This window comes from Centroberyx gerrardi, chromosome 21 (genome assembly GCF_048128805.1).
Source record: "Centroberyx gerrardi isolate f3 chromosome 21, fCenGer3.hap1.cur.20231027, whole genome shotgun sequence".
Lineage (NCBI taxonomy): Eukaryota > Metazoa > Chordata > Actinopteri > Beryciformes > Berycidae > Centroberyx > Centroberyx gerrardi.
Window position 1 is genome coordinate 7,677,345 of NC_136017.1, and position 13,599 is coordinate 7,690,943.

Genomic DNA, 13,599 nt, shown 5'->3' on the forward strand with positions numbered 1-13,599 from the left:
TTTTGGAGAAGCAGGGGTGTGTGGGGATGTGTGTGAGTGACTACCTGTCTGCCCCTGCATATTTCCTCACCTTTTACATACTGCCTGTCACTGTGTATGTGTATGGGATTGCGGATGGAGACCTGCGCCACCAATCGTTGAATAGATTCCACCCTGGGAACAGAATTACGCCTTAGAAAAGTATTTGAATGGCACCTGTTTTGAGTGGGGTTTTTTTTGCTTATTATTATATAGCAGGCAGCAGTATCTGGCAACCGTTGCTGAGAGGCTGTAGGTAAATGAACTCAGTATGTTGAGATATGTTTGAGCAGGACCAAACGTGATGTTCCTGTCCACACCCAAGTCCTCACAGGGATTGGTGCATCAGAGGTGCAGCCATTCATGCAAAGGTGGTGTGAGACGAATACACACACACACACACATACAGGATAATCAGTGCACAATGCATCCTCAAGCTTCACGGCTAATTAAGTGTGTGTGTGTGTGTCTGTGTGTATGTGCCAGTCTGGTCCGGAGAGAATTCCAGAAATAGATCGTGCACAGTGAGACGCTAGCCTGTTTTCCTCTGCTTTATTCCTCCAAAGGGATTTTACATGGGTTTTCATCTCCCATCCAAAGGAATAACCGCATGTTTGTGTGCCTCAGATGCCTTTAAGCCATGTGTACAATATCCTGTATGTATAGATGAGGTGCTTATGATACACTTCTATGTACGTGTGTGTGTGTGTGTGTGTGTCAGTAGCTTTTGTGTGCACTCGTAATGCATGTCAATTCCATCCTCGTTCCCCCCCCCTTATCCTTTCCTCTCTCCTCCCTTTGCGCTGTTTTTCGTTCATTTCCCTCCATCTTTCCATCGCCTCCTTCTCCTGCTTTCCCTCCTTACCTCTGTCTTCCCTTTCTCCCCCGATGCCCCCTCCCTCTCCTCCTCCTCCTCCTCCTCCTCCTCCTCCTCCTTCTCTTCCTCCTCCTCCTCCTCCACCACCCCTCTCTGTCGCTCTGCTTTTTATAGCCATGTCTTCCCAGGGCTCGGCAGCTACAAAAGCCTTTTCATGTTGCCACTATAATTACAGCCTACACACTTGCATACACACCCACAGAAACGCACACACACACACACTCACACACAGGAGAGAAGCACAGCAACAGCACTGTGTCTTTGTGTCTGTATGTGTGTGTATGTGTGCGTGCTCCGTATGTGCCGTTATACACAAAAGGGTGAGCTATTTTTACCTCTCTCCCCCCTCTCTTCCTCTCCATCCCCCCCTTATCCCTCTCTACCGCTGCTGCCAGCCACATTTGCTATGCTGAGCACAGGCAGTATCAGTCGAGCCCCAACATCCCTCCTCTCGCACACTGAACTCGCACAAGCACACACAAGCACACGCCGCCGATGAAGGCTGCTCCCTTGTCATTCTGCCGTCAGATATCTCGCCCGTTTTAGCGCACCTCTGCCCGCCGCGCAGCCGAGGATCTCTCTCTCTCTCTCTCTCTCTCTCTCTCTCTCTCTGCGATTTCACAATTCAGCCTCGCTCTTTTCAGTGGCCATGAATCGACCGGTCGCTCAGGTGGCGGTAACGGCGCCGCGGTGCGTGCTCGCGGCCGTGCGGATGACCTGAAGCCCGCTGTGGACTGTACTCTTGACTGGCTGGTTAGCAGGTTGGTTGCTGGAAGGTTGTCTCAATGTTGCGGACCATATTTGAAGCGGAGTGCTCTCTCTCTCCCACAGAGGGGATCCTGGGCAAGGATCAGCCGCTGGAGGTTCTCAAGACATCGGCGCTCAACCACATCCCAACAGGTAGGACAGGGAGCTGTGTGTGTGTGTGTGTGTATGTGTGTGTGTGTGTGTGTGTGTGTGCATGCCCATGCTTCTCTGTAAACCATTGCCTGTGTCTGTGCACCTACGTGATTTCACTGTTAACCACATCCTGTGCGACTTTGCATGCATAGGTGTTCTTCCTAGGATGTGTCCGCTTGTCATGAGTGTTTCATTCCAATTATAATTCCAGCTGTAAAAGCTCAGTGCATTGACTGCAACACATTTTGGCAAGTTTCCTCACTTCAGAAACAGTGAAATGTTATCGTTACAGTATTGTGACCATTGCAACTCCCAAATATAGTTCATCTAGTTGGAATAGTTAAAAGGCTTTTGTTCAGACGGGTTTGGAAAGGGATCCATGCTTACTCGTCCCTCAAGTCTTGTGCAATGGGTTTATGCAGTTAAATATAGCAATCCAGTTTTGCTGAATGGAGAGTGAGTGGCCCAAATGTAGGCACACTGTTGTTTATGTGAAACTGTTTGGATTTCTCAAGAGGAATGCCCTCCAAAAATATAGAGCAATACAAGCAATCGTGCATCTGGGTGATGCATTTTCCATGCAAGTCCCTGAGACGGTTTGGTAGTCCCAAAACAAATAAGTTTTGTTGAGCTACCTCTTATCTACTGGTGGGACCAAAAATATTGAAAAAAATGGGTTTCGGGCTCTGAAGCCCCCTCGACTGCAAGTATTCCAGCTCCTTTGCTGTGACACAATCAAGGTATCGCCAAGTGTTACCTTGACATAGCTTTCTGAACCTCCAATGAAAATGGAGATGTTAATAATAGAAGTGAGGAAGAATGCAGAGGAGGGAGCAGAGAGAGAGAAAAGGGAGAGAGGCAATAGAGGGGGAGCAGAGAATAAAGGAATGAAAGGGGGACAGATGGAGATGAGGTAATCTGAAGGAGAAGCCAGTCTGAAGTAATGTATGCATAATGCATAACCTAATTCCATAATGAGCCAGCCTAAACTGTCCTGTGCATTTCATTTTTCACCACAGAATACAATTTGGATTCTACCCTTTAAAAAAGAATGAAAATGGTAAAAGTGCAATTCCTAATGCACCCCCCCCCCCCCCCCCCCCTTTCTAGCTTTTTGTTTCTATCATCCTTCTTGTGGCCCAAAGAAGCAGCAGTGAGCAGGAAGGTGCTGCTTAACACTAGAGCAATTTACCAAGCTCAGCCAGCCTGTTGCTGAGGAAGAGCGAAAAAAAACAACTCGCTCGCTTCTTTACTTTGACCCAAAGCGTCCTCCTCCTGCCCCGAACCTTTTTAGCCTGCACACGTCCTCTCATGTTGTTGTTGTTGGGGTTATTTTCTACATGCCTCGGGCTACTTGGTAAAATATTGAAATTCACTGGAGTGCCTTCATAAGATATTCTTGAAATCTGTTGTCTTGGATACAGAGTTGGGGCCTCCAGTCAGATAGTGTCTGCGACCCAGACCGTTTGGACGTGCTCCTCCCAAAGTGAAGAGAGTCCCCCTGACTAACAGCATATGCAGTGCGCTTTGTAAAAAAAAACGTATTATGTTAGTCAAAGTTCCTAATGCTTCGTCACCTGTCCTTAATGTAATTAGACGCCAGTGGGAGCGTTTAAGCACACAACACACAGTCCTTTCTTTTGGGATGCAAACCCGTGGTCGCCGCACCTGCAGGGCCGCAGTCATGACCCCTCGGGAAAGTAAACACCTGACTTTGGTTTCACACAAAGCACTCCGTCATTGAAGTTTGACCAAAAACAACTGCTGGCTGTTTTGAACGACTCTCCTTTCTTGACCCATTGACCTTTTGCTACGATTGGTTTTGGCCATATTGCGACCTAATGACAAGGGTGGGGATGCTTAAATAGGTTTTCTAAAAGGCTTGGTTTGGAGCGTACCGGCCATTAGGATTGGCCATGGTAATCCTGCCTCTTTGATGTCAATTCTTGATGTGGAAAATGGTGCTACGAGTGCCAGGGCCAGGGGTTCACCTGACCCTGCTTAAAATGTATGCACGCATGGTACTGTAAGCTGCTTTGGATAAAAGTGTTCACCAAATGGTGTATGTTATGTTTTGCTTTCCATCCTTTATTCCTCTGTTCTTCAACCCAGGCATTGCGATGCCATGCTACACCTTAGGTAAGTCCCGGGCCAAAGGCAGAGGTGGACTTCTGCACGTATGGCAGCTCAGCCTTCACACGTCTCTGCCCTCTCCGTCTCACGTCTCAAGTCTTCGTCTCGCACTCACCCGTCTCCTTCCTCTTGAGCTGCGGCGCTGCAGACCGGTGTATGACGTCACCGGCACCGGGACAAGCCGGAGCATGTTTTGGAAGAACAAGGCTTGCTGCACCTAGACACGTCCCTCCGTCACGCCCTCCCTCCCTCCCTCTCTCCTTGTCTCTGCTTCTGTGTCTGGCCTCCTGTCTCGTTTTCAAGAGGTTGCGGTGTCATTCCGAATCTGGGCTACTATCTGTCTTCGCTGTAAGCTAATAACAAGGAAAGGCATAAGTCCCCATCGTGTCCAAGACGTTTTCTTGCGCGGAGGCAAAACTCCTGTTCTAATTCATAACAGCTACTGTGAGAGTGAGCGGGTGACAGTAACGTAGGCCGATGTGAACCCAACCCACCCTCGGAGACCACTCAGCAACCCGACCTCAGCTATTTTCCATCATCAACAGATGCGCTACTTGTTGCCTCTCATCTCACTCTCCTGCTAAATTCACTGTGAAACCCTGTGCAGAACATCTTGTCTCCCTTGCCATCGCTTAGCATGGTTAAAACAAAAAAGATCTCAGCCTCATTTTACCAAGAACGCCCAGAACCGCTCTGCTCGGCTCAGTATGACATCTATTAAGCCTAACGAGTGTAGAGCCCAGGCAATCAGACCATGGGATATCCACTCGGCGAAACGACTCTCAAATCAGAGACGCCAGTCCTCTGCATTGTCTGGTATAAATAGATCTGCAATTGGAGCCAGAAGAGTTGTGGAGTGCGCCCGAGGGGTTGTAAACAGATTGTGATTTGTTGCGGGGAGATGGAGGGAAGAAAGGTGGGAGGGAGCTACCGAGTGGGGAAGGAGGCAGAGCGGGGCCGGAGGACAGGGCAGGGAGTGGAAGGGAAGGAGGCGGCGTAGGGCGTAAGGATAGAGCGAGAACTCCAAAGGAAAGGAGGAGGGCAAGGGGTCGTGAGGAGAGAAGCGCACGCCGAAAGGGAAAGGTGGTGAAGGGGGATGAGTGTGAAAGTTCGTAGATGGAGCAGAAGGGGAGGTTGAAAACCAGGCGGGATAGAAGAGGTAGTGTGTGACCCTGATGAACGCACCTGAGAAACGACGCTGCCGGAGAATGGAATAACCTGTTGGAGTGGCATAAGAGCGTGGCGGATTGGAGAGACTGTTGTGCAAATCAATCGTGAATTATGTCATTGTCATGTGGAGATTTCCTTCTCACGCTTGAAATGCTCCTTATCAAGCTTAAGGAGGCTCTTTCAGATGCTAAAAGGGAAAGAAGAGAATAGGAACAGGGATGTCAGGTCTCTACTCTATTTCCCTTCCCCTCTTTTCTTTGAAGTTAGTGTGCAGACACTACTTTGCTGGGTTGAGCAAGGTCTCAGATCCTATTCTGTAGGGAAAAAAAAAAACTTTATTCAGAGAAAATGCCTTCAATCTGACAAACTGGAGTGGAATCCAAGTGTCGAAAAAAAACTCCTTGCTCTCTTCAAACCTGTGTTGATATAGGTAGGCTTGCCAGTTGTGTAAGAGCTACTTCCAGTCTTCACTCTGGTCTGCCCCGAGACGGCACGTTTGTCTTTGTTTTGGTTTACTGCAAGTGCGCCCATATTGTCTTCTATCTGGCGCACATCAGTAAACCGAGGTACGTGTTTGACGTCACTGCTTGTATACAAAGATGTGCTGATATCAGAGTTTATCTTTGCCAAGTGGCTGCTCCGATAGGCCGCTCATTGGCCATAAATGTCTTTTTTACAGGCCCAGCCGTAAAATGCCCATGCATGTTTCTGGTTGGTACAGGTCATGTTGGGCACCTAACAGGGCTTTAATTTGCAGGCTTGGTGTGTTTTGTTCTGTTTATGTGTGTATGTGTGTGTGTGTGTGTGTACTGAGAAGAACAGTGAAATCAGGACATTCTGTTGGCTCTCACTATTTTAAGGTTAGAGATCGGGGCTTGGGTGAGGGAGATTTGAGAGAGCTGGTTTCTCGATAGTCAATCATGCATAATATTGATTTGAAATTAACTGTAACTGTAATGCATTTGATTGAGCTTACTATGATCTTAATCATATATAAAATGCACACATACATGCACAAAAAAGATGAATTTCTCACAATCCGTTTTGATGCGAACATGTTGCTGCTGAAATCTGTGTTGAAATCTTCGCTGCGAAAGATTTGTGATTCTGATGCAGCATTTGCATAGAGGATTTCCAATAAGAAAACGCCTTGATTGAGCAACAAGCCTACCGGCCTCAACACATGCACTCACACATGCACATGCACGGATACCAATGCACCAAATTCTTGTGAAATACAAGCAACCGTAATGTCAAACTGAGAGAAATGCGCAATATTGGCACAAAAAAGAACATCAGGCAAAATCTGTGATGACATTGAACCAATACATAATTTAATTAAAAACAACAATAGTAATAATAAACAATTATCATACTAATCCTTAATTTTTTCATCTTTCCCTATTCAAATGTCTTGGGAGCCTCCCTGTGGGGAAAGTCCTACCTCAGCTTCACCTTAAACCATTTTGTGGTTTTATTTGTTTGGGAAATGTAGGCAAATTCCAGGCCAGGAATTTGAGCGCACAGTAGTAAACCGCAGAAGAGAGAGAGAGATGGTTAGAGACGGAGAGGGGAAAGGCAATGGAGACAGTCAAAGAGGGAGAGTGAGTGGGAAATGAGAGAGAGAGAGACAGAGAGAGATATTTGATGCACTACAACCGGTGTGGAGGGTTTTCCTTGGCCTTAGAGAGAGAGAGAGAGAGTGAGAGAGAGGAGAGGGCAAGGAGTGAGAGAGAGAAAGGGAGAGAGAGAGAGTGTGTGTTCTGTGTGTGTGACGTTGGTTCCTGGAAAAGCAGAGGGCTGCAGAATAAACAGGCTGCATGCCTGAGACTGCCCTGTGATGTCACCACTGGGCAAACGAGGGATGAGGGGAGGAGAGAGAGAGAGAGAGAGAGAGAGAGAGGGAGGGAGGGAGGGGTGGGACGCCCATCAGGTTTAAACAGGGAAGCCAAGGGAGAGGAGGGGATGAACACAGAGCAAAAAAGTGTTGGAAACGGAGGTTGGAGAGGGAGAGGAGAAGTCGGGACGGTCAGGGAAAGGGAGCGCAGTGTCGTCCCCGGTAACGGACTGATAGACTGAAGGAAGGAGGAGAGGAGAGGAGAGGAGGAAAAGGTGCAGCAGTAAGGTTGGAGTGGAGGACAGGAGAACGGAGGAGAGGAGAGGAGAGAAGGCTGCTGAAAGGAGGAGGAGGAGGAAGAGAGCACTGATGGGTAGGTACAACGATAGGACCACTTCCCCTCTCTCTCTCTCTCTCTCTCTCTCTCGCGCTCTCTCTCTCTCTCTCTCCCTCTCTCGCATTGCGCGGTGAGCAATTAGCACTGATGGCGGCAGGGATGCCATATGAAGTGTGTGTGCGTCATCATCAATCCGCGTGCGTGCGTGTTTGTGTTGTGTCAGGGACTCGATATTAGCAAAAGAACATTTTGTCCAGGAGTGCGTCTCTTTGTGCGCGGCATGTATGAGTTATGGATTTGCATTAGCTAAGATTGGTGCTGCATTGCTTTGACAAGTGCAGTTTTCAGTCACCATCATTCATATCTCTCCTGTCTTATCACCCTGCCCTGTCCTAATACCTCTTACGCAGATTAAGTGTTATGCTCCCCTGCTTGCTAAAACCCACATTAGATAAGAACCAGCAGCCAAACCAGTTCTAGTAATTTGTTGTTCCGGTAACCAAAAAATTGAGGCCTTTTTCCTCAAGTATCCGGCTTGCTGCCAATCCAGACCTCACCTGTCACACTGAGTTTAAATTTGCATGTATACCTCTTATGTCAGCACACAATTGAGCCTTAAGGCTTAATATGGTGTCCCCTTCCCCTTCAGTCCTCAGCCTCGACTTCTTAATAGTCAGGGAGACATCAGCTGAGGATCTCAGACTGCACTGTGACTCATACAGACTAACCAGTTCAGAGATAGAGCAAGAAGCCAGGCATAACCTTGCCTTAGCTGCAAGCTGCAGACACTTTTTTTGAGGCTCAAATTTGGCCATGCAATAGTGAAAAACAGAATTTTAAAAACCATGATGTCATTGTGAATACTTGATTTTATGTAATTGTCATTATTTTCAAATATGCATACCGTTGCTCCCTTCAGCATATCAAAACTCCCTTTCATATTTTGATGTAAATGTGTACTTTCTGTCCCTGCTCTAGTCTTTACTAACAAGCCCCCCGTTACTGCCTTCCCTTCCCTTCCCTTCCTTTCCTTTCCCTTCCCTTTCCACCAACTGCCAAACTGTACTATTGCCGCTTTTAAAATGGGAAAGGGCCAGAGAACAGCCAAAACTGGGGGCCGTTAGAAGTAACCTGTAATGAAATATTTGGGGTACCTTGTTAGTCCGATTCACAAACGGCAAAACTTGCGATTTCCTTTTCTCGAAAACGAAATTAATTGCAGAAGAACGAGAAAGGAGACCGAGGTAAAAAAAAAAAAGGGACTGAGAAGAGGAGAAGAGAGACGAGGGAACCAGAGACTTTATGAGGAAGAAAAAAAGAAAAAAAGCAAACAATCATATGACTGGGAAATGTCAAACCTCATGCGCTGTGGGTTGAATTGATGTGAACAAATAGAGTAATTTGTAGTTGCGGAGGGATGTAGGCACAGTGCGGATGATGTGACTGTACTGACTGTTTGACTACTGACTCATGTGTTGTTGTCGTCCCCCACATGACGGCGGTCCTCAAGGACCCGTTGCATGTTGTTGCTCTGCTCTCCTATGTGCGGGGACGGCAGAAGCCCCCCTGGGGGGTGCGTTCACCTGCTGCACGAAAACACAAAGGAGGAAGTGGCATTTTAAAGGCGCCAAATGGCTCTAATGGCAAGGGAAGACATTTAGAATGAAAAGAGACGTTCATGTCGTACCGCATGTGATTGCTGTGTCGAGAAAAAAAAAAAAGCTCTTTCCCAGGTTCAGCCTGGTTGTGAAAAGTCTGCAACCCATTTAAGGGATTTTCTGTGAATGCTTTATAGTTTTATTTTCTCAAACGTGGCGTGTTCTCGGGGAACGCGATGTGTCGTAGATCAAATCTAAATCGTGTGTGCGTCTGTGTTGGGGCATGACAGATGCAGGAGTTTTGGTCCGGTGTCAAGAATTGGAGAGGGAATGTAACAGTATCAGAAATCTCCTGATAAAGATGCTGGTAGCAGGAAAGATGAATGAATGAAGCGTCCCTCAAATCTGACTTAATTTGTCACAGTGGCAAAGTGACAAGTCAAATTTGTGTAATATAGATTGTTATAGTCTTCTTAAAGGGGATTTTCATACTTAGAATTTGTGGGTTTTTGTCAAAGTTCAAGTAGAAAATCTCATTTTTTCATAATACTTAATGATACTTGATACTTTCATGCTGCCAGTGCCAGTTCATCTGTGATCGACCGATATCAGCTGATAATATCGATATGTCTTGGGTGCCGGTTTATCCTCTGGGCCACAATGCATGCTTCAAAGTGCCTCATGTTTTGGGGCAAACCGGTGCAGCCCAGGTGTAAATGTGACTGTGGATAATGCGCGCGGTGTGTTTCCTCATGTAAGTGCTTGTATAAGTGTATCTGTGCGTGTGTGGGTCCGCGCCGACGATGGCGTGTTTGCCTCTTTATTAACACAAAGTTCCAAGCAAGTATCTCTGGCTCGCGCCGCGCTCTCGGTAAACATGTAGGTAAATAATCAGCCAATCGACTCCTATTTATTCAGATTTAATGGGGAGGAAGCCGCGTGATTGGAAGGCTTCCTGTGCAGTGATTTGTGGGTGGCTGGCCCGGCTCGAGGTCTGCACCGCCGCGGGTCAATGCGAGCTTTGTCAAGATGTCGCCAGGGCTCCCAGGTTTAAATTGCAGCATCAGAGTCGGGCCTGCCAGTACAGTGAGGAGGGAGCTGTGTGCTGATAAGAAGTTCATACAGACTCTTGTGTGTGTTTTTTTGTGGGATAGATGGGAGAGACGGGAAAAAGATAAGGATTTCACTGCTGATTCTACGGTACAGATTTCTAATAATAATGTAATGTGAAGCTTTATTGATCCCCATAGGGAAATTCTGTTATCGTCTGCCATCCTCCGCAAAGAGGTCAGAGGTCAGGGTCGGCTATAGAACAGCATCCTAAACAGCTGGTAGGGATTCAGTGTCTTGCTCAATGTCTGCTAAACTTTAAGTATCAGGCGATACTGGGTACCGATCCATTACTCTTACTAGACACTATAGATTTAGCCCATTTGTTTGGGATCACTGGTCAAATAAAAATCAATATTTCTCAATTAAAGACATATATCATGTTGCGCGTGTCTCTTAAGGTTTTTTAGTATTGCAGAAATTCTCTGCTATGCTGATTTAAGCTGGTATCTGCCTGATATATCGAGTGCTGATGGATTTCGGGCGGGGTACTGTTGACAAAGACAAAGTTTTGATAGCTAATACTTTAAATTCAATGTTGTTTCAGTACCTTTCTGTGTTGACTGAAAGAATATTTTATGAAGTAAGCCTTTTCTGTCAACTGTAGATGTTCGGTGTATTTTCTTGATTAAAAATGTGGGAAAGTAACAGAATTGATACTCATACCAAACATCAGTACGGTGTGTCTTTTTTGCCAACGCTCAACTCTATATCCCAGAGCAGCGAGAAGCATTACATTATATTTCTAAGAGCTTTGATTTAATCCCGTTCAGCTGCACACCGTCTCCCCTTGCAGGTGTACTGGCAAACAGGAACATGTGACAGAGTTTTGTGTGGGCCCTGCTGTCCTCTTTTTGCTTCCTATCCTGTAAAAACTTAGCAAACCAGAGGGTGTAATGTGCAGCGAGGGTTGGAAACTGAAATGACCGAACACGCATGACAACATACCACTGAGAACGCCACTGAGGAGGCTTTTTTTTCACGCTCAAATGCAAAGCTCAGCAGAGTGTTCCTAGGAATGAAAGAGCAAGAGCTCGAAGGCGCAAGGAGCGTCATTCTCGTTGCTATGCAACACAAAGTTTGACAACAACTTTACACCTTTTGCGTCAGTAATTCTTTGTCATTGAAAAAATAATGTCAGCTACAGCTATGTTAGGTAGAGCTCGGTGCTTGATCTCACTCTCACTGATATAACGTTAGCTACAGTTAGCTAAGTATGCTAGCAGCTAAAAACAAGGCACTAGCTAAAGTTAACGTTTCTAATCAGGAAACTAAGGCTGCTAACTGAGGACTGCTGATGTTTTTCTCTGTCATGGTAGTTTTTATTTGTTTGCTTGTACAAACAAGGGAGTTCTGAGTGCTCCATTTTGACTTCTGTTGTTTAGGGCTTAGTCCCTTCAGGCAGTTTGATTTGTCAGTCAACCAGAGAGTGACATTGATGTAATGTGCAGAGCGGCTAAAGTTGAGACATGTTCAGCTTTGTGCCCAGGGCAGCGCCCCAAAACGCACCGCGTCCAAACATGAGGCACATAGCTTGGGGGAGATGGGCACCTGCTGCGACCAAACCATTGAAAATAACAGAAACAAGGGACAGGCACATTCAACTTCTCTCTCTCTCTCTCTCTCTCTCTCTCGGTCTCTCTCTCTCCATCCCTGCAGTGGACATCAACTCGGCGCTGCCCCTGCGTCTCCCCCCGGCTGCCATCCCCATGGACCTGCGCGTGGACCATCACCACCAGCAGCAGCAGCAGCAGCTGTCCTCGCTGTCCCCGCCCGGTCAGCAGACGTCCGGCTCGGGACAGGGCGGCGGGGCGGCGGGTCCGGCCTCGGCCCGCGAGCAGCAGCTGCAGCAGGAGCTGTTGGCCCTGAAGCAGAAGCAACAGATCCAGCGGCAGATCCTCATTGCCGAGTTCCAGCGCCAGCATGAGCAGCTGTCTCGCCAGCATGAGGCCCAGCTCCAGGAGCACATTAAGGTATTTTTCAATTTTTTCAAATCTATTTATTTTAATTTAGCCTTTATTTTCAAGGGAGACTTAGCCAAAAGAGCGGCATCACACAGAAAAGCTGCAGATAAACAGCGTACAAGTGCAAAAGCAAATACGTTCAAAGTCACACAGAAGGAGAAAAGTTAAATTTTTTATTCAAGCGCTCCATTAGGAAGTAGTCCCATATCAAACCAGCCGGCTCACGGGCCAAATCCATCTAAAACTTGACTAAACAAAGCAAAGACAGCTCTTTATTGCGTCTGCCACAAGATCCTTCATTAACAGTCTAGACTCACCAGGAGAGACGAGCTCTTTCAGCTTTAAATCATTTTTGCAGCGAGTTCCATAAAGAAGGAGCAGAGTAGACGGAGGCACTTTTTGCCAAATTCACTTCTGTCTTCAGGGACAGATAACAGCAATTTAAGGTGGTAAGTGGATGTGTTTGGATTCTGAAATCCACATGCCATATGTGCGGGTCCTGCAGCTCAGTGGGTGGAGCGTGGCACTAACGCTGCCAGGGTTTGGGGTTTGAATCCCGCTGGGGCCAGACGTGCTAAACATCATGCTGCTGTTAGGCATTTTGAATAAAGGCATGTAACAAATTGGGTATGTTCAGAGAAAACAAAAAATAGATGCATGTAGGGCTGCAACTAACCATTGTTTTCATTATCGATTAATCTTAATTACTTTTTTTTCAATTAATCGATAAAATGACAAATGCTCATTACAAGTTCCCAGAGCCCAAAGTGATTCTTAAAATTGCTTACTTAATCAGACCATCAGCTGAAAAAATCCAAAGTATTTATTTTATAATGATATGAAACAGAGAAAAGCAGCAAATCTTAGCATTTGTGAAGCTGTAACCAGCAAATGTTTTGTATTTTACTTGATAAGTGACTAAAACGATTAATCGATTATCAAAAATGATAATCGATTAATTTTCTGTCGATGGACTAATCGGTTCAGCACTGGATGCGTGTTTTATAGAGCTAATTTTTGACTGATTTACAAAGGACCAAGGACCACTGGCTCATAAAAGAGAAGTGAGATTTTTTGGGGGCTTTTAGAGTGCAGGCAAATGGCATTTAGAGTTGCCATCGCTTACTCACACTTAGACTTTATGAGTATAGACCCATACAGTACATGTCAAATACCAGATCGGAGCCGGGAACGCTGGCCTTGGATCTCTAATGAAGTCCATATGACTGTTTCATTCATAGTGACCTGGAAAGACAGAGAGTGAATGCAGAGCGACACGCCCACACTGAGGCTTTAACACATAAAGGCCTTGGAGAGCTGGAGCTGTCCTGCAGGGCCGTATCGTGTCAAAACATATTCTTGCATCATTCTTTGTAGAATATTACTATTGCAATATGAATTGCAATACATGTAAATACAGTTGAACTACTTAATTTTTTTTTTCAGCGCTTTAAAAAATGTCCAAAAAGGATTTGGGGGGGGGGGGGGGGGGGCAGGAGATTAGATGCTAATGCTGAGGATTTACTTGGGTGGAATATAACAAAATCTTTTCTCCAGTGTGCAACTTGATTTATAGGCCTTTCTTTCTTTCTTTCTTTCTTTCTTTCTTTCTTTCTTTCTTTCTTTCTTTCCTTCTTGCTTTCTTTCTTTCTTTC

The 13,599-nt window shown here is 46.2% G+C and overlaps 1 protein-coding gene across 3 annotated transcripts in view; it reads left to right on the plus strand.

Annotated features, from left to right (window-relative positions):
* The window catches only part of LOC139926056 (histone deacetylase 4-like), a 64,683-nt gene that overhangs the window by 15,364 nt on the left and 35,720 nt on the right, over positions 1–13,599 (plus strand). Inside the window, exons 3-4 of one of the 3 annotated variants that reach the window (XM_071917639.2) lie at positions 1,727–1,795; positions 11,640–11,953. In XM_071917639.2, the coding sequence (XP_071773740.1) occupies positions 1,727–1,795; positions 11,640–11,953 (383 nt within the window). Of the gene's footprint in view, positions 1–1,680; positions 1,796–7,088; positions 7,309–11,639; positions 11,954–13,599 lie in introns of those variants that run through there. The other 2 variants (XM_071917633.2, XM_071917645.2) reach the window with 2 other exon arrangements.